This window comes from Amblyomma americanum, chromosome 9, assembly GCF_052857255.1.
Source record: "Amblyomma americanum isolate KBUSLIRL-KWMA chromosome 9, ASM5285725v1, whole genome shotgun sequence".
Lineage (NCBI taxonomy): Eukaryota > Metazoa > Arthropoda > Arachnida > Ixodida > Ixodidae > Amblyomma > Amblyomma americanum.
In genome coordinates this window covers 119,763,699-119,785,219 of record NC_135505.1, presented here as the reverse complement: position 1 = coordinate 119,785,219, position 21,521 = coordinate 119,763,699, and the positions used below count along the sequence as shown (strand labels likewise).

Sequence of the window (21,521 nt, the reverse complement as noted above, 5' to 3'; positions counted from 1 at the left end):
GTGGAGGTGTGCCAATTCATGTTCGCAGACTCAAGAAGTCAGTGCCAAACTGGAACGGAACCCTCAAGAATGACTGAAATTTAAATGATAACTTGACAGAGTGAGAACGAAACAATTTTCATGATATATCGTCCGCCTAGAAGAAACGTTGGTTCATGACAAAATTAGCGGCGAAACAGACAGGACCTAGTCAGGACCGCTATTTTTGCTGAATGTTGTCATAGTGTACGGTCCTTATTACTCCTGGCTGGTGATATTGAAACTAACCCTGGACCTGACAAATTGGATGTCATTCTGGCTGAATTGAAAGAGCTGTCTGATGGCCAGGCAACACTTATCTCTGACGTGCAAGATATAAAAGGACGTATGCTCTCAATCAACAGAACGATATCCGATTTCAGTACCCGCCTCACTGAACTCGAAGAACATTTCAGGAGTCTGTTTACAGTTAAATCCGACCTTGGAATCATTGAGTCAACAGCTAGCCAGAGAGCTCTTTTGGTTCAAGACTTACAGCTTCGTCTTGACGATTCTGAAAACGGCTCCCGCAGGAACAATCTAATTGTTCTACGGTCTGCCTGATTCATCCCTTCCGTGAAACATATGCCGAGTCTGAAAAGATTATCGCTGATCATTGCTTAGAACACCTGGAAATAGCTTTGGATCCCAAAGAAATAGAGCGCGCCCACTGGCTTGGCCGTCATACACCAAACCATCAACGCCCTATCATTGTTAAATTCATATGATCAAAGATCAAAGAAACTGTTTTATCTAAAGGACCCAAATTGAAAGGAACGAACTGAAGTGTCGGCGTAGATTATTTCCGCCACATCCAAAATATTCCAAGGCACTTGGTTGCATTTGCAAAACGAACAACTGATAAATTCTCGCTCCGCTATAAGACGCTTCATATCGGCCCCAAGCGCTACTTTTTTGACCAATCGACAAACACAGTGAAGGACATCGCATAGCAGATATCTTTTCGGCGCCGGTCTCCACAGTGTCCTCTACCAGCTTGTCGTCCTAGAACCAACTCCCGAACCAACCTTTCCCTTTCCGTCATTTTCACAAATATACGCAGCTTCCTTCCCAAACGAGACCTTGTATCTAACCTTGTATCGTCATCCGGAAGCAACATCCTTGTGCTAACAGAAACATGGCTATACGAAAATATCACCGATTCTGAAGTTCTGCATGATTTGCCAAATTTTCGGTTCTTTCGTAACGACCGCGAGGGTTCTCGAGGGGGGGTGGGGGGTGTTTTAGTCGCCGTTAATCGAGAACTACCATTCTCGCTTGTCAACATCACATCTCACCTTGAATATATGTGGCTCATTTGCTGCAATGCGCCAATAACAACACTTATTGGCGTCTGCTATCGACCACCACATAATAGCCCTGACTTTTCCGTGAATTTAACAGTGTTTTGCTACAATTAACAACTAGCTATTCAAGCGCACGAATTATTCTTTTCAGTGACTTTAACTACCCATCTATAAACTGGCACCAACCTCACGTTACCCTTTCTCAAGAGCCTCGAGAATTTGTCGACGTATATCTCAATTTTAATCTTTCACAGCTAGTAACTGAGCCAACACGCATTACAGAGACTTCACAAAACATTCTTGATCTCATTCAAACTAGTCATCCTGAGACCTTAGCTTCTATTACTTACCTGAGAGAAATCAGCGACCGCAAAGTTATTCACGCCTCATTTAACATTACTCCCGTCCAAAGAAAAATGTAAAAAAAAACAATAAAGCTTTACGATAGGGCTGACTACGTAGCAATAAATAATGAATTAAACTCACTCTTATTCACTTTTGAACTTCACTTCCACCAGCGTACAGTCGACGAAAACTGGTCAATCTTCAAACGCAAAATTAGTGATCGAACGAACAGATATATTCCAACGTGCACAATTAACACTGGTTCTCAGAATCCTTGGTTCAACAAAACACTCAAAAGACTAAAAATAAAAAGCAGCGGCTGCACCGTGCAGCGAAACTTAGACCCAGCTCTTCTGCATGAGAAAAATACTACAGCGCTGAAGATGCGTACTTGGCAGCAGTGAAAAGCGCGAAACGTTTCTTTCTTCACAACGACCTACCCAAAATGATAACAAGTAACCCGAGAAAATTTTGGAATGTGATGAATCCACAGCCATCGCACGACATCACCCTTACTAATAATAACGGAGACTCTGTTAGTGATGCTCAGTGTGCCGATATATTTAATACTGCATTTTCATCAGTACTCACGAAAAAACCTGAAGATCCATTCCTTTCACTACCTTCTATTACTGAAATGGCAATGCCAGCCATAATTTTTGATCCAAATGGAATTTTGTGCGCAATCGACAAATCAAAAATTTCATCGTCAGTCGGAATCGACGAAATTAACACGAAGTTTCTCAAAAACACCAAGGACATTTCATCCAAGTTTTTGTGCTTGTTGTTTTCTCAGTAACTCGCCACAGGTATCATCCCGGAAGACTGGGAGATGAGGAAGGTCGTTCCTGTTTTCAAATCAGGTAACATACTCTCCACTCAACTATCGCCCCATTTCCCTGACTAACGTCTCTTGTAGACTAATGAAAAACGTCATCTACTCCAAGATAATGCAGCATCTAGACTCTATAATTTTTTTCACTCCATCCCAACATAGATTTTGAAAAGTCTTATCGTGCGAGACACTATTTGCCATCTTTCTTCACGATCTTCATTCCAGCCTTGATGCTAACTTACAAACTGAGGCCATCTTTTCAGACTTTGGCAAAGCATTCGATAAGGTACCTCATTATTGTCTACTCTGAAAATTTCCAGACAAAACTTGCATCGAGAAATTATTGCATGGTTAAAAGAATTCCTCAGACAACATCGTTAACAGTTCGTTACTATTAACAACTACTCCTCTAACCGTCTACCGGTAACATCGGGCGTTCCTCAGGGAACTGTCCTTGGCTCCCTTCTATTCTTAATTTATATTAAGGATCTGCCATAAAATTTATCAGGTCATGTCCGTTTTTTCGTCGATGATTCTTTATGCCCCAATTACCAACACCGCTGATAAATAATCCCTCCAGGACAATCTTAACCGCATTCTATCATGGTGCAATCACTGGTTGATGATACTTAATCCCAATAAGTGCAAGCTCATATCTTTTCATCGTCGTCACAACCCAATTTATTTACTTCTAAGATTTCTTATTCTCCTGTCGAACTTGTTCCGTCCTATACTTACCTCGGCATCACTATCAGTAATGACTTATCATGGCGCTAGCACGTAACAAAGCTAATATCATCTGCGAATAAAAAACTGGGCTTTCTTAAACGTCATCTTCACGACGCCCCTCAAAATGTAAAGCTACTTGCTTACAAATCATTAATCAGGCCAAAACTTGAGTATGCATCCACCATCTGGAATCCACAGCAAGCATACCTCACAGATTCATTAAAAGCTGTGCAAAATAGAGCCGCCCGTTTCATTCACCGCTCATACTCATCCTATATTAGTGCTCCATCTCTCAAGCTACAGTCCCAATAATACAGTCTTTCCCTCCGTCGCCGTATTTCTAGCCTGTGCCTATTTCACAAAGGAGAACGGACCTCTTCAAGCCACCTTTGGTTTTTGTCCGTGCCCCTAAGCATCTCAGGATTTTTGAATAAAAAAAACTGATTTGATTTGATTTGATTTATTATTCCCAGCTCAAACAGCAGCCATACACCTGCGCACCGCCATCACGCACGTCTCACCGCAATGGCCATCCGCTGAAAGTTTTACGCCAACGTTCCCGTACGACTACATTTTCCAAGTCATTTTTCCTCCGAACAGCAAGCGACTGGAACGATCTTCCCCATGAAATTGCAGCCATCACGTGTCCATCAACCTTCCTAGAATAAAATTACATCCCACCTGTCATTATGAAAAAAATGTTTTGCTTCCTCATGTTAAAATAACCCCTTATGTTAAACCCCCTAAAAGGGTGTTTTAAGGAAACAAAAATGAAATGAAATGAAACATATATCGTCCGCTTAGTAATAACATTGGTTTGTGGCATAAAATTCACGGCGAAACAGACAGGACCAAGACAGACAAGCACCAGTGCTGGTATATGTCCTCCTTGTTCCTTCCTGTGTTGTTCTTTGTTCCTGTGGCATGCATGCTGTGCTGCTAATTTTACGTCAGGTACCAAATGGCACAGATAATTCCCCTCTTGAATTATTGAATATATCTTTTCGAATCTCTATTGTAATGTATTTTTGATAAAAACCTTTTTCTCAATTTCAGGGGAACTTTTAACGTAATTATTCCCGATGAAACTAATGCTGTTCGCGAGTTTAACATCTTGCTGCCATCAAGCAGTTTTGAGAAGTCAAACACTGCACCGATACGAATTGCTGCCAATGCTTCGGGTGCACTTCACCACACTCTCACAAATATCGGAGTTACTATATCCCCTCAAGCACGGTCTCCAGATATGTGAACCTAAGTATGTTCTCGTAAACAAAGTGGACGTTTGCCCCTTAATTATCGTTCAGACTCTTCTTATCAAGTCCTTGGTACCAGCGAAATTAAAAAAGTAAAGATGGCCATCTGTACATTTATTGCCGGTACAGATAAAGTAGGCTTTATTTTAGCATGCTTTCTTTCTAACTGAACATTTATGACATAAGTTAACATGCGTAATGTGAGGGGCGAGTAACCATGGCAATTAAGGGCAACGGAATGTATTGCCAAAAGAAGGCAACTGTACCAGGGGGCGGCAGAAAGTTAGGTGGGCGGATGAGTTTAAGAAGGTTGCAGGCATACAGTGGACGCAGCTGGCAAAGGACAGGGTTAATTGGAGAGACATGGGAGAGGCTTTTGCCCTGCAGTGCACGCATCGAGGTTGACGATGATGACTATACTTGAATGAAAATGGGTGGTATAGTTACCATGCATGCTAAGCACCACCAAAATTCACTGGCGCGGATGGAACAGGCACATTCCAAATGATTAAAATGATGCCTAACTGGAAATTTTTGAGCTCGCATGAACACAACCAGCACTTTTTTGTGAAACACATTGATTTAAGCTTTGATGTCCGTTTTTTTTCTTAGTTTAGTTACTGCATACAGTTACTTTCCTGGTAGAGCCAGTTCACGGAAGTTTTAGTCTAGTACGCATTCTGCCATTATTTAAAATATTTTTTTGCCATGCTGATTTGTCTAAAAACGATGATTACTGGTTTTAATATGTTATTACTGTGTTATACACACTGCCACGCCATCGAGTGTTTTCCAGCAATAGTGAACCTTTCATGCGACTAGCAACAAAACTCTGCTTTTGATAATCCCTATTCTCTTTCGAGGCATGCATTCCCGGGATGATTGCTCTTCTTTGTGATACAGAACGTCGGTCTACTAGGAGATGTAAATTATCTTGAATGCTAAGTTATCATTGTGACGCGAGTCTACAGCGGCGCTGGTTGTGTTCGTGCATGCTCACAATTTTCCAGTTTGTCATAATTTTAATAACTTAGGATGTGCCTCTTCGATCCGCACCAGTGAATATTGGTGGTGCTTAGCATGCATGATAATTATACCACCCATTTTCATTCAATTATCGTCATCATCGTCCGCCTCGTTGCGTGCACTGCAGGACAAAGGCCACTCCTATGTCTCTTCAATTAACCCTGTCTTTTGCCATCTGCGACCACTGTATGCCTGCAAACTTCTTAATCTCATCCGCCCACCTAACTTTCTGCCGCCACTTGGTACAGTTGCCTTCTCTTGGCAATACATTCCGTTGCCTTTGATGGCCATGGTTACTCGCCCCTCACATTACACATGTTAACTTATGTCACAAATGTTCGTTTAGAAAGAGAGCATGATAAAATAAAGCCTACTTTATGTGTACAGGCAATAAATGTACAGATGGCCATCTTTATTTTTTTTAAATTCGCTGGTACCGAGGACTTGATAAGAAGGGTCTGAACGATGATTAAGAGGCAAACATGCACTTTTCCCGTGTTTACGAGAATATACTTAGGTTCACATATCTGGAGACCGTGCTTGAGGGGATATAGTAGCTTCCATATTTGTCAGAGTGTGGTGAAGTGCACCCGAAGCATTGACAGCAATTCGCATAGGTGCCGTGTTTGAGTTCTCAAAACTGCTTGATGGCAGCAAGATGTTAAACTCGCGAACAGCACTTTTTTCAACTGGAATACTGACGTTAACCTGACCCCGAAAATAAGAAGGTTGTTATTAAAAATACATTACAATAGAGATTCGAAGAAATATATAAAAACTCAAAAGAAGAATAATCTGTGCCATTGGGTACATGACATAAAATTAGCTGCACAGCATACATGCCGTAAGAACAAGGAACAACACAGGAAGGAACAAGGAGGACACACACCAGCACTGGTGCATATCTTTCTTGGTCCTGTATGTTTCGCCATTAATTTTATGTCACAAACCAATGTTATTACTAGGCGGACGATATATGTTTGCTTTTCTTGGTCTAGGTCCTGTCTGTTTCGCCGCAAATTTTATGTCGCAAACTAATGTTTCTACTCGGCGACCGTGTTGCCCACAAACGCTTACTGCTAAAGACCCGAAATTTACAGCTCGACGACAAAACAGCTACATGGATCGAGCAATTCCTAACCGATCGTTACCAGTCGGTCAAAATTGAGAACCTCATTTCTAAACCCACTCGCGTATTATCCGGTGTCCCACAGGGCTCAGTATTAGAGCCATTACTTTTTCTAATTTATATAAACGACATAGCCTCTAATATTACTTCATCAATACGGCTTTTCGCAGACGACTGCGTAATATACAGGCAGATAACGGCCCCGACTGATGCACTAGCTCTCCAAACAGATCTAACAGAACTAACTGAATGGTGTTCAACGTGGCAGATGGATATTAATGTTAGTAAAACTAAGCATGTAAGATTCTCTAGCGTAGCAGAAACATCACAGAATAATTACCGGTTAAATAATAGCGGAATTGACTCCGTGTCGTGTATAAAATATCTGGGAGTGTTTTTCAGTCAGAACTTAACCTGGGATGCTCACATTGAATACATAACTAATAAAGCCTTTAAAAAAATTGGTCTCTTGAAACGCCGTTTACCCCTTGCGAACGCTGAAACACGGCACAGCGCTTATACAACGCTTATCAGATCATCTGTTGAATACGCTTCTGTTATATGGAACCCCTCCCACGCGATTCTTACAAATGCTCTAGAAGCAGTACAAAATAAAGCCGTCAGATTCATACTGTCATCCTACTCACGTCATCAAAGCGTATCAGCAATGAAGCAAGCCATGAATCTTCAACCTCTTGCTACACGTAGAAAGTTCGCCCGGTTGTCATTATTTCACACCTTATACTATAGCGAAACGCCATTCTCCCGAAATCATATCTTTCCTGCACCTCATTGTTCAGTTCGCCTGGATAATGCGCATAAGGTACGTCCGATTTTCGCTCGCACAATAAAATATCAGAAGTCACCGCTGGTTTTGTCAATAAATGAATGGAACTCATTGCCACCCAGCATTGTCGGCCATACTGAATTATCATCTTTTCAAACAGCTTTACTAACATTTCTGAACACGGAAAATGCGTCATAGAGTGCTGAATGATTTATCGTGTCCGTGACTTTTGGGCGGTACTTTTTTGCTTTGCCACTTCTTGTGTGCTGAACAGCTCCGGAGCCTCTTTTATGTGCCATTGTATTTTTAGTTACTTATTTTTCCCTAATTATTACTCACTTGTTTGAACGTGTTGAATTTTGTGGTTTCAATATGTTATACTGCACTTAACCAAATGTTACCCAAACTCTGCCCTCTGTATATTTACCATCATTTGTTATGAGTTGATTTGTTATGTGTGCTTTCTTTTCATCATTCCCCCCCCCCCCCCCCCTATGTAATGCCCTCTTCTGGGTCTTTAGGGTAAATAAATAAATAAATAAATAAATAAATAAATAAATAAATAAATAAATAAATAAATACATATTACGGAAATAATTTCGTTCTCACTCTGTAAAGTTATTATTTAAATTTCAGTCATTCCTGAGGGTTCCGTCCCAGTTTGGCACTGACTTCTTGAGTGCGGGAACATGAAATGGCACACCTCCACCTGGTATGTTGACCTGCCGGATTAACCACCCACCTGCCACCTGCCACAATTCACCTGCCACATGACACGATGGGCCAGTGTCTATTTGGGCCAATATGCACACACCTGGACAGGTTGACCACCCCGCAGTAGGCAGGTGAGCAGCTTGCCACAAAGCAGGCTTCACACAGACTGACAGACAGACAAACACACAGCGGCTAAATGTGATGAATGGCCACTATAAGTGCTAGGGAACTAAAAATGTAAGTTATGAGTCAAAATCTGACGAAAGCTGGTTTTTATCCTCATCTGCAACGAAAGGAAAGCCTGCACAAGGTGTCGGACACAGTTGAGAACATACATTATTTTCCGCCGCTCTCTTCTAGGCTTGCCTTCATGTGGAATCCACTCCATTGCGCTTAACGGCAATCGGTTATTTTGACTTCGCATGACATGCCCTCCCAAGCTCATTTCTTCTTCGCCATTACGACTAGGGCTTCACGAACTCGCGTTCGTATTTTCACTCCCTCAGCTCTAATCATTTGTCGTAACATTACACCTATCAGCTTTCATTCCGCGGCTCGCTCTGCTGTTCTCAATTTAAGCTCAACCTTTTTAATTAGTGTCCAGGTTTCTGCACCATCGGTGATTGCTTTCATAGTACAGCTTTTGTTTACTTTCGTCTTGCGTGTACATGCCAAATGCATGTCCCCTTCTGAGACACAGAATATAAGAAAGCTATAGCCAAAGGCTGTTTTGTTTTGGCTGTTTATTAGCCTGAAAAAAGAAATTGAGATTTACTCCATTGCAATTAACTAACCCAATTTGCGGTGCCTTCTCCTTGCATTGTTACATATATTCTTGGTGCGACAGCAGGCAGCCCATGTTGTTCACTTTATCTCCTTCGGTACACGTTGCCGAAAAAAACTTCTCACTGTGGTTTGAGCGATACAATGCTATTCACTGGTGCTTCAGGCCGTCTCACTGAAATAGAGAGAACAGAGATCTTTAACAACGCCAGTATTTTCACTGCTTTAGCATCGTGCGCGTCATTCTTCCAAAACGGAGTCGTGTGAAGCCCCGGCAAACGAAGCCTCCAGTCTAGAAAACCGCCATTGACCAGCCATCTCTATTTCCCACCCACTTCCACCCCTCAGGAGGCATCTACCGACCAGAAGCCCACGTAGCAGAACAACAAAAAATCAACGGGGACATCAAATCCAAAAAAGCAATGGGAAAACGGTCAATGTAAAAGCGAAATAAACAATCAAAACAGCAAACGCAGATTTGTCATCGTAGCATGTCTAGTATTTCCGGAGAAAAATTTTATTTTTAGAATATTCTAAGCTACTGTTAAAGAAATATTGATGGTAATGACTCATTCTTCCGATGGGTAGCAAAACATTTTTTTTAAGTTTCTCCATCGCTCGCATCAAGCAGTTAAGACTGCCATAGAAAACCAATGGGGAACGTTTTTCACGGAGAAGAGAACATTAATAGCAAACAAAATAAATGCTGGCCACAGCCGTGGCTGAACAGTTATCGCGCTGTGCTGCTGACCGGAAAGACGCGGGTTCGACTCCGGCCGCGGCGGTGGAATTTCGATGGAGGTGAAATTCTAGAGGCCCGTGTTGTGTGCGATGTCCATGCACGTTAAATAACCCCGGGTGGTCGAAATTTCCGGAACCCTTCACTAATGCATCCCTCATAGCCTGAGTCGCTTTGAGATGTTAAACCACGATAAACCAATTAAACCAAATAAAAAGTCCAAACCTGCTGACAGAAGATCTGTAGATATATTGATTGTTATAATGAAATCTTACAATATATGAAAGAAATGTGTTCATAAACTCTTTCCCTTTAAAACATACTTTTGTCCAGAATTGTTTTTGATCTTAAGTTATACGGATATTATTTATTAAAATGGGAGAATGATTTTCATGCGATTACCTGCCCCAAATGCATTGCAATAAAACATGCCTTTTTTCAAAGGGGGGTTTGTACCCTCAGATCTATGTGGCGCACATTCTGAAAAGAACACACATGCTGAAAAACTTGTGAACCGTGCCGAACTTTGCGGCCAAAACTGCCTTTTGAAGGAATAATGTGCATCCCAACTTAATTTCGCCAGGTGTTCCAGACTGAAGGTGGAGTGAGACTAGGTTATGGCAAAAAATAGTTTTTGATTTTAGGCTTGCGTAGTGCTTACTTTCAAATAATATGCAACATTTCGTGATTAGTCAATAACAAAAACAAATTTTGCTACTCTCTCACACTGCGTGCAGCAAGGAATGGAGATTGGCAGCTCTGGTCACTTGCAATTTTCGCTAATGTGCTTCGTTTTGTGCTAAAGGTTGATGTGGCTGATGTCACTCTCGACGATGTCAAATCCTGATGATGTATTTAATAATTTAATGATCGAAATGCAGGAATATTTGAAGAGACTAGAGAGAGAGAGCAGTCATTTTTGGCCAGGTCTGCGCTACGCCGGTGACATATCAAGATGCACGTCTGATTAAGATAATATGACTCCATCCACGGCCGGACCCGATAGGAGCGCGCGTGGTTCTTCTTATTGCGCGCTGCCGCTGCCTCTAGGGAGGCCGCTCCAAACTTATGGGTTCAATAAAACCACCATTAACATAGAAAAAGATGAAGAAAAAGGCTAAACTGACGCAGAACAGTGAGAAAGCTTGTAATAAAAGCATAATCACTTTCCAAGGCATTTAAAATCATGTTTCTCGAAATAAAAATATTGGCGCTAATGTGATCTTTTTGTTTTCGAAAGTATGAGCTCCAGTTCGTTGAAATTTTCTCGGTAACAGCAATAATGTTTCAAACAAAATTGAAAAACAACTTTATTGACATTTTTTTTGTTTGCTTGTTGAACAATAGGAGCCTAAATTTCAAGATTTGGGTTAGTGGAAAAATAATAATACATGAAAACAATAGTTTTCATAGGGGGCCCGTAATATGTGTTCCTGGTGTGCAAGATAAATTTGTCTTTGCTCCAGCTCAGGTTTTTCCATCTTAACAACATATTTAAGTAAAATACTTGTGTTAATCCCTCCGCGCACTTTTTTTGAACTTCACAACTTAACGAGATCAGAGGAGAAGGGTGATGGGGATCTCAAGAAGATGCAGGGCCAAGCCCTCTGCCGAAATGTTCCACGCTGACGGCTGAGGTGGATGTTTGCCACTTACCGTGAACGTGTGCTGGAAAAAAGACCCGGATAACAACACGAGAATAGGAAGGTGGACTTGCTATTGTAAGGCCGGATTACCTTTTTATGTGGATACGGACAACACAAAGAGCCGGAGACTGCTATGGTTTCTGGACGAGAATATCGTCGATGATGTGCTACAGCGAATCGAAAGCCCCAACTTATTTAGTATGGCAAGCCCAAAAAATAATGTCTTTTTGCACTATTAATTCATGAGAATGTGAAGGTTGTTGTAGAAATAGTCTATAGTCTGCAAAAAACTAACACAAAATTAAAGTTCTGAGCAACATATTTACGAATTCTAGCCTTTATTTTCATTACTATTTCTTGGGAATATTTGTACTTTCGTCCATTAGCGTACCTTGTTTTATACAATTGCTACATCGTATCTTATTATAAGCCCTTGTATAGTATGAGGCTACCACCATTTTTCCTGGGCGAACAAATGGTGATTGTACGGGTTAAATGATCATCCTCACCATCCTCCTATCACCATCCTACCACATACGTCCACAGCAGGACCAAATTTTCTCCATTTGATCTCCAACTGGCCCTTTCCCGCGTGAACAGTGGTCACAAAAACTGGCATAACTAATCTCATATCAACAGCTGGCTCCTAGTCACCCATCTGTACGGTATCGTTTTCCTGGAATCTACATTACTCTCCCAAAGTACCCCTGCACGGCTGTTATCTGCGCTCTTCATTTCATGCGCTCTACATTATCTTTTCTTCCTGTTTGTTTAAGTGAGATATCATCAGGTTTCTTCTGCGTCGCACATCATGCTGCTTTTTTCCCCTGATTTGAACTTAATGCTGTAATTTTATTTTCCAGGGACCACTGTGCTGCCTGCTGCTTACATTAAACCCTTTGCCGTTGACTTGGAGTTTCAGCCAAATTGGTGAGTACTAGCCGGATAGAATTACAACATAGAGTGGAATCAAATCGTTTAAAAATTGTGTAATTCTAACTTGGGTTTATTCGACATAATGCATTTGTTCCTTCAAGGAGCAGTCCTATGTTCGGCTGTAATTAGTTCAAACTGCGCCTATTTCGACGAAATTTTTGATCCTATGGGAATTTTCATTGTCAAGTTATGACTTGAGTTTCCTAATTTAGTTAGCTGCTGTTCACCACCTGTGAGAACCTGCCAAAAGCGCTACAAGTGCCGCTATCTGAAACCGAAAGAAAAATTGGCAGCACCGCGATAGCAGCACATCCTTACATACCAAGGTATGACGAAAAAAGACGCCATCTTGCAGCAGCTTTTGCTGTGAAGTGCGGTGGAAATGACAACTGTTTCACGAAATGTGCTTTGATTGCTTCTAAAGCGCATCGCATGATCTAGAAAACGGGACGCAGGCGCTGTTGCAGCATTTTGAACAAGAAATTACGAAGCGGGTTACTTTAGTTGTTGACATATCCCACGCCCCCGCCCCTGTACGGTCAGTGTTGCCAGCACACGATAGCCATAGTCACAAGATGGCGTCCAGCGTTTTACACCGAGAATTGCAAGTGGCTTTAACTGCGAGAACTAGGCTAATGCAATGTCGGCATGACACGCAACTACAACAGGAGGCGTGCACGTGTGGTCGGTTGCGCACCCACGACATTCACGGTGAGTTCGTGTTCCTGATACTTCCAATTCTACGTTACCACCACTGCCGCTTCTCAGTAGTGACGTAGGCAGCTGGAGGAGATCGCGCTCGAACTTTGATGCTCTAGCATGTTGGACAAGCGCGGAATGGGAAGAGGGGTGGCACATCTGGAAGCAGGGAGCGGAGAGCGTTTCAGGATAGGCACAGTTTGTAGACAGACGGCGCGAAATGGACAGTAAGCTGCATATTATATTGTTCTGTGCGAGAAGCTTGGCTTCAGTACTCCAGAGCAAACCGGTTTCGTAACGTCCCTTCTAGGAGGTGCTGTAGACAAGTCCACGAAGAGACCCTAATCGTGCACACGCCTTAGGAATCTAGCCGCTGTAGCTGTCTCCGAATATCTCATGACCCTGCTGTAACCTGAGCGGCAATTCCTGCTCCCAAGCTGGTCCGGGAAACGTAACGCCTTTAAGTAGCTTGAAAATCTGACCAGTTTATCTTGTTTCAATTTTAATCACTGTGCTTCAGGCGGCGGTAGTACTTCACATTCCGCATTAAAAAGGAAAAGCGCGAAGAATTGAGATCCCGGAGAGCTGTATTCGACAATGGGAGAGCAGTGCCAGGATGGCTAAGCTGCACCAGCCGTATATTCACTCTGTCAGTAAAATAAAAGATGTCTCTACTGCTCAGACTAAAGACACTGTGCGCCACAGTGGTCTATAAGGCTATTTTCCCGTCGGTTTGCACTTTGCGTTAGAATTATGGTTTAATGAATACTTAAACCGGAATACACACGCGGGAACTACCTTATTGCAAAACTCTCTAAGCGTCTGGGAACTCTATTGAACCATGCAACTACTACCGCTCTGGTTAATGAGGCTGCTGCATTGCGCAGTTTTCAACAATAAGTTTACTTATGGTTCTATAGTAAGGGGCCATCGACCAAAAGTAATTGCAAGAAATTGCTCATCGAACAAAAAAAAAAGATTCTTCGCATCTTTATAAAATTTGATGGTTATTAGGCGAACTTGAGAAGAGCTCCTCTTTTCAGTCAGTACGTCATGCTAAGCGTGGACCAAGCATAGTATTTGAAAATTCCGCGTCCTCTTCAAGAAAATAAGATGGTGGATAAAAAGAACATAATCCTCAAAGGCGTTGCCTCAAGGCGGAAGCAGTACCTAGGCCGATGACTCAAAACAGTCACTGAAAACAAATGTTTAATTTGTACGGAATCGAATTGCTGAGTAAAGCAGAACGAGCAGATTTTAGCTGCTTTAAGCACATATTCAAAAAGCTTGGGCTATTTAAAGATGGGAACTCTAATGTTAATGCGGGAAAACTATTTTGGGTATGAATAGCTACTGAGATTGTTTTTTTCGTATCCTACATCAGTCCACCACCCCATGTTCGCTTTCAATGTAGTTCACAACGCGTCTTTCAGGTGTTTCTTTGTGTATATAATCAGTATGTCTAGTCGATTTTGTAATTTTTGTTATCTCACGTATGCAGCCATTTCAACACGTTGTTTTATAGGTAATGGGAATTGTTCATTTTTATTCATATGAAATATCTTCGATTCGTTCCGAGTGGATTGAAATATTTTGTTTTTTAAGTCCAAGATTATTTCAGTTGAAATTTGCTTTGTGCAATTAATGTATAATAATTGTGGTTTTATCCATGTGCTCCTCTCTATATTCAGCGTATTTTAAACTTTATAGTGTGTAATCAGAAGCCGTTTCTAATGCATGCTTGTATTCTGAGCTTCCATGATGCCAAATATGGTTCGGAGGCAGGGACCCGTGTCAAGCTTTCACACAACCGTGCCTCTGCCTGATCTCGCATGTTCGAATAATTAATAAATTCCTTTCAACGTAAAATTTTGAAGCATAACTACTGTGATCGAAGTTTTTCAGCTTTTGCTCACCTCCGTTGTGCAAGGTTTGCGGAGTTTGCGCAATGACATCTTCAGACCGCAATAGGAAACCACAAAAAGTATGGTGGGGCAGCCAAAAAAGAATGTAAACCAATAGGCCCCTGCCTGTGCCAATACGTATAACAGGCTTAATAGAAAACCACCGTCAGAAAGACACCCGCTTAGCTCTTTCGGGAATTTAAGAGAAGAAGCAGTCAATCATCATGATGATGATGATGATGATCATCATCATCATCAGCCTGACTACGGCCACTGTAGGGCGGTTCAAATTGGCCACATAAACGGGTAAGCACATGGCAGGGCTCGGGAGACAAAATATGTCGATTTTAAACAGCGCACATTAACACCTGCCCTCGTGCTTTCATATGAAAATATTTGTTTGGCAGCGCTAGAATTGCAAGGAGCACAGATCATACGGGAAGTGAGGTTTTGGGAGCTTTCTACGTAAGGATAAGGGACGCATAATGTGTCGATGAACCTTACGTTGCCCTGCGAGGCTGCTAGCTTGAGCAATTGCAGCGATGACAATGAGTTACTTGAGGCACCTTTATTACTTGAATTATTTGGGTCCTCTGCGATGTTTCTGCCTTTTCCATCCGTGCATAAAAGTTAATGTTTAAGTCGTCTCTGTGCGTTATTTTATCAAATTATATTGGAGTAAATGCTCGCTCAAGCTTTTTGATGGTAATGCTGCGACTTTATTGCCGCCACATTTTTTGGCCAAATATGCCTAATACATTCAAGCTGGGTAGCGCAGAAATGTGGTTGTAGCAATATGAAGGCATGATTCATTCGATAGCACCTATCATAAAATTTGGAGCATGATGACAGGTACACATTAGTACAATAATGATAACATCAATTGGTTTTTGGGTAAAGGAAATGGCGCAGTATCTGTCTCGTATATCATTGGACACCTGAACAGCGCCGTAATGGAAGGGATAAAGGTGGGCATAAAAGAATAAAGGAAGAAAGAGGGACTGTAGCGGAGGGCTCCTGAATAATTTCGACCACCTGGGGATCTTTAACGTGCACTGACATCGCACAGCACACGGGCGCCTTAGCGTTTTGCCTCCATAAAAACGCAGCCGCCGCGGTCGGGTTCGAACCCGGGAACTCCGGATCAGTAGCCGAGCGCCCTAAGCACTGAGCCACCGCGGGGGGTATTAGAACAACTGCTAACCTCACTTTCAGGATACGGCAAAGAGCCCGTGAAGGTTTTCCCGGTGTTGCTATATCACTAGAATGCCGTGTAGGTTTCGTCGTCTATTTGTTCCAGGCCATAGTATATCACCGTGAAAAGTTCGCTGAATGCAGCCATCCGGTTACTTGTGATCCATGTATCAGTGAGTATAAATACCGAAGCCCTGAATTGCACAAGCACAGGCGGTGCAAACCTTGACAACGAACGTCGACAGGTCTGGTCTCGCAGATTTGTTAATATGCATTTTCCAATCGTCTTATTCTTCATAAAGCCCTCCACTGGCTGCAGAACAAATATATCTATTAAGCAAGATTGCCTTTCACCAGTGGCATAGATATTTAAGACCCCGCTTCTAGCTCAAGAAGTGGGAGCTCCACCGGTACGTAATCGCTGCAGAAGGCCTTGCAGTGGGGCAACTGAAATCGGGAGGTAAAGAATAAAACCCATTGCTCCTACATTTTCACTAGCGAGAAAGGCGAAGTGTGCGTGAGTTCTTTCCACATTTTTTTCTTTTGTAAAATATTAGCAGAGTTGGGCTTACAAAGACATGAACGTTGACATTCTCCTTTGGTTTTAAATCTAGAACCTTCCCGGTAGCATGGCCGACGACGCTCTACACAGTCGCCAGAACTCTTGTCATAGTGGAATGCAACATAGTTTCCGCTGCAGATATCGTCGTCATCACGAGGAGCTTCGATACAGTGCCATCCTGCAGAATGAAAAAACTCTTCAGGCTAAATATTTTACAGCGCTTCCATGGCATTTAAGTCCTTATGCAAGTTAGACAGCGCTGTTCTTCAGCTAACGAAATGCGTTAAACGCGGATACTACAGACTCAGTTTAAAGTACATTTGACAAATACATACTGGCGTGTCGTTCCTTTAACTTTCACAACAGTAGGCCTGATGAAGCGTCGTCCTTGTTGTCTTGCTGTGTTTCACATCTCTCTCTCTCTCTCTCTCTCTCTCTCTCTCTCTCACACACACACACACACACACACACACACACACACACACACACACACACACACACACACACACACACACACACACACACACACACACACACACACACACACACACACACACACACACACACACACACACACACACACACACACACGCACGCACGCGCACGCACGCGCACGCACGCACACACACACACACACACACACACACACACACACACACACACACACACACACACACACACACACACACACACACACACACACACACACACACACACACACACACACACACACACACACACACACACACACACACACACACACACACACACACACACACACACACACACACACACACACACACACACACACACACACACACACACACACACACACACACACACACACACACACACACACACACACACACACACACACACACACACACACACACACACACACACACACACACACACACACACACACACACACACACACACACACACACACACACACACACAACGAAGGAACGATTCTCCTTGGAAGCTTGGTCAACACGGAATATAACGAAGCTAGGGCCGTAATGAAGTAATCGCCTTCAATTTCGTTATAACGAGGTTCAATTATATTTGAGGCTTCCGTTGCGTGGCGCCACATAAAGCTTCGCTGACAAGTGCGCCATGCGATAATGTAACTGTAATGCAGCCCTTACACAAGGACAGATGAAAGACGGCTAATGAGCCCCACGTGGCCCTGCCACACCTGAATAACATCCTCAGTTTTTTATTATTTAAAATGTTTGTTTATTTGTTTATCTATTTATTTACTTATTACGCCTTTGGGTATAGACGTACATTGTAGAGGGGAGGGGCAGATGCTGGGACATGGACACTGTGCCGAAAAAAATGTTATAAAAACATACAAAAATCACTGCAAAGCGAGCTCAAAACAAAAAAAAAACGGAGATGAAAAGAAAAGAACAAAGATGTGAACAGGTAAATTTTGAAATCGGCAATGACGTTAGCAAATACACAAAAACAACAAGATAGGAAAATAAAACAAGGAATACAGTTACTAATAAAATAAACAAACATCCAAGATGGGAATATGAACACCAGCTTTGAATGAAGCTTTGTAACGCGGATTTAAAGTTCTGAATTCCAGATATCCTTGCTGCTGACAGGTGTTTGCAGTCAGTGCTTGTCCGGAGAAGACATGAGTATGAATATTCAAGCCTATTTGAGTGTGAGATATGTACCTTTTTGCTGTGGTTACAGCGAAATGAAGTGTATGACGGTGGCTGAACCCAAAGAAAGAGCAAGGTTGGATTATGGTAGTATATTTTATGAAAGTGAGACAGACGAGATAACGTTCCTCGGGTCGATAAAACTGGTAGTTGTAAATGACTTTAATGTTATTAACACTAGTGAACCTTTGGTAGTTTCTTAAGATGAACCAACCAGCAGGCAGATTAACCAGCAGGACAAGGCCAGCAGGTGAAGGCGGGAGTTTTCCAGGATGACATACGAAGACGGCGGCGTGGGTACGTTGCAATGAAGCACCCATAAAATGAATGATATAGGTACCGCGATAAAAATATTTTCTGGAAGAGGTTGGCCTGAAGTTCAGTAAGAAGGCTTAATTGCTTGGCCCATTTCGTCACAGAAAGAAACAAATGTTCAACACGATGGCAAGACGGGCGAGTTGGTGATACATACTTAAGAGAATATAGCCCAAAAGACGGGGACAAGTGAAGAAAACAACACGACCAGCGGTGCTGTTTTCTTCACTTGTCCCCGTCTTTTGCGCTATTTTTCCTTAAGAAACGTATGTTGCTATATTTCTAGTCAACAGGGTGCTTTGTGGAACTCTCCTGAAGAGAGGATATCTGAACAAGACATACATATGTGCCCAACCATGCGAAAAGAAGTAGCCCCAGAGCGTACGTGCACACCCGCATCGAAAATAAATGGAAGACGATTATGCCGAAAAAATTTAATTTCTGTGAGTCCAAAGCATAGCGGTGGAGGCCTATTGGGGCACTGCGTAAATCATACAATCACAATATGGCTGAATATATTTATTCATTCTTACATAAAATAAGGGCGATTAAACTAAAATTTTTGGCTAAGATTGCCTTTCATTTACTTTTGAAGGCACCTGTACAAAATTCACGTTCAGCAAGGACAGTTTCCTCATGATACTTACCGAGGCAAGTGACAATGCATTCTCGCAGTGTTGGAAAACTGTTTCCATTATCTGTACAACCCTTATTTACGAACAATATACACTGGCAAGAGTCCTTGTCGTAATAATACATCAGTTGAGCCTGCCCGCATGTACCTTCCCCAGATGGGTTCCTTGGTTCTAAACAGTCAGTGTCTGAAAGTACAGAGCAAGAAAAGAGCTTCAGCTGATTGGAAATTAGGAACATTATATGAAATTATGCTCGGTTCCAAGCATTTCGCAATTCGCGAAAGGCAGAACAGAGACGGCACAATGCTCTCCTGCAAATCAGTCAAGGTAATTAAAATGGTATCCAGCACTTTCGGATAAAAACAGCAGTCCCCGCGTTTGGTAAAAAAAAATGAACTACGACTTCTGCGCCAGAATTATCGGATTGTGCTTGACGTTTTATAAGGGCTCCTGTTCTGGTTGCCCGGCCATCATATATGCACATTGTACTGGTTATTTGTAGGACCGCAATACATACCCAACAAAATATGGGGTAAACTTGCTTAGGGCTTATGTTAATGTCTGGCGACGGCGCACATCGATTGTAAATCTGATGCGGAGGCGGCGTGCTGTTTAACGCTGACACTTTCCACAGTTTAACTGCTCCATGACCTTCCTAGCGTGAACTTCGTCCGAGGTGGCCGTCAAGTCAGTGTCCGCCCCATTCGGCGAACAAGCCGTGGTGTACACCGGCGTGTGCGTATATTTTGGCCCCGATCCAAGCGGTCAAGCTGCTGGAGGTTGATGGGTGGGTCGCGGCGATTCTGAAGAGCCGCGGTGGGTGGGCAGCCCACTCAGCGCCCCTAGCGGATTCCAGCGGATCGAGGCCGGAGCGGGACACCCTCCGGTGGGTGAACTTCCAGAGAGTGCACTTCTGGGGATCTACCGAATTGTAAGAACCAAGAAAGCTTAGGGTTGGCTTCATGTAACGACTCTTGCTGTAAAAAAACATGGCAGGAGGATCCTGAAACCTGATGCGAGAGAGGTGCGATAGAAGTAGGATTTACCCTCAATGTTTACTTTAATGTTTACAGTCTAATGAATGTTTTTACAGGGTGGGTGCAGGTGGGACAGGGAGGTGGGAGTGGAGTAGGCAGGCAGCCAGTGGGCAGTGCTTCTGGAGGGCAACTGGCTTTCCCACTGGGTGTTTGAACTCGATTTCGCCGTATTTTTTTCGTTCCTTTACAGCCTATTCTTTATTGTGCGAAGGCCTTGGCTTTCAACACACCTTCACGGTGAAATGACTTGCATCGCGAGATCGAAATCTGCCCTGGTGCACGAACATTCCTTTGGGGGTCGTTTTTTCTGCGTTTTCAAGCGAGAGCTACACTACGCTAGCACTTCGATGCTTCAGCGTGGCAGCCCTTGAGCTCCGTGGCGGCACCGTCGCTGGTCACGTAGAGCGGAGCAGATGCTGCTACCAAATGCGCCGTGTCAAGAGAGGGGAGAGGGGAGAGAGAGAGCAAATTCACGTCCGGGGACGAAGCTGAAGAAGCAACGCCAAACGAAACGCTGCAGCGAAAGACCGACTTTGCAATTCGACTGAGCGAGTTCCACTTGGCCAGATGTAGCTATCGCGTCACTCCAGGTGTAAATAGAGGAAAACCGTAGCCATTTTTTCTTCAATTCTTCGTCACAAACCACCATCTAGCCCGCACCCTTATTCCATTGAATATGTAAGCTTAATTATTACTCGTTAACTGAAGTAACTTCCGCAACCAGTGTGGGCAGCATAACCGGCATCATGAGTAGGAGGTCTGAGAAGTTTGAAGAGGAAGAGAGACATAGTAGCTGCAGTGGCAGTCTCCAGGGAAATTTCAACCTCCTGGTTTTCCTTACCGTGCGCTGACTTCGCACAGCACAAGGTATTTTTTGTCTTTTGCCTCGATCAGTATGCGGCAGCTGCCGTTGCCGGCATTCGAGCCCGCTACCTTGTGCTAAACAACCGGGTACTATAATTCTGAGCCATCGCTGTGCATCAATATTTAAGAGGGCGTGCACGGAATACTTTTTGATCGAGCACGCATTTTTGTGGAAGAAAGAGGCATTGGATGAGCTAAAGTGCTCGCATAGAAGGTGTTGCATGCAATAAGTATCGATGATGCGATCAAGTGAACACGAGCTTCATCTCGCTGTTTGTTGTGATTTTCGCAGGAAGTTGCCTATTAGCTAAATGTGTTACATAATAATGCAGGAAGCATGAGAATGAAATCAAATGTATAGCTTGTCGGTTTAGTG

The 21,521-nt window shown here is 43.0% G+C and overlaps 1 protein-coding gene across 2 annotated transcripts in view; it reads right to left on the bottom strand.

Annotated features, from left to right (window-relative positions):
* LOC144105420 (kunitz-type serine protease inhibitor bitisilin-3-like) overlaps nt 1–19,408 on the bottom strand; it is a 20,497-nt gene extending 1,089 nt beyond the window's left edge. Inside the window, exons 1-3 of one of the 2 annotated variants that reach the window (XM_077638537.1) lie at nt 19,257–19,408; nt 16,620–16,787; nt 9,030–9,104 (exon numbers count right to left, since the gene is read on the bottom strand). In XM_077638537.1, coding sequence (XP_077494663.1) covers nt 9,052–9,104; nt 16,620–16,787; nt 19,257–19,368 — 333 coding nt within the window. In that variant the 5' untranslated portion in view covers nt 19,369–19,408 and the 3' untranslated portion in view covers nt 9,030–9,051. Of the gene's footprint in view, nt 1–9,029; nt 9,105–16,619; nt 16,788–19,256 lie in introns of those variants that run through there. The other variant, XM_077638538.1, reaches the window with a different exon arrangement.
* Nucleotides 19,409–21,521: the final 2,113 nt, after the last annotated feature.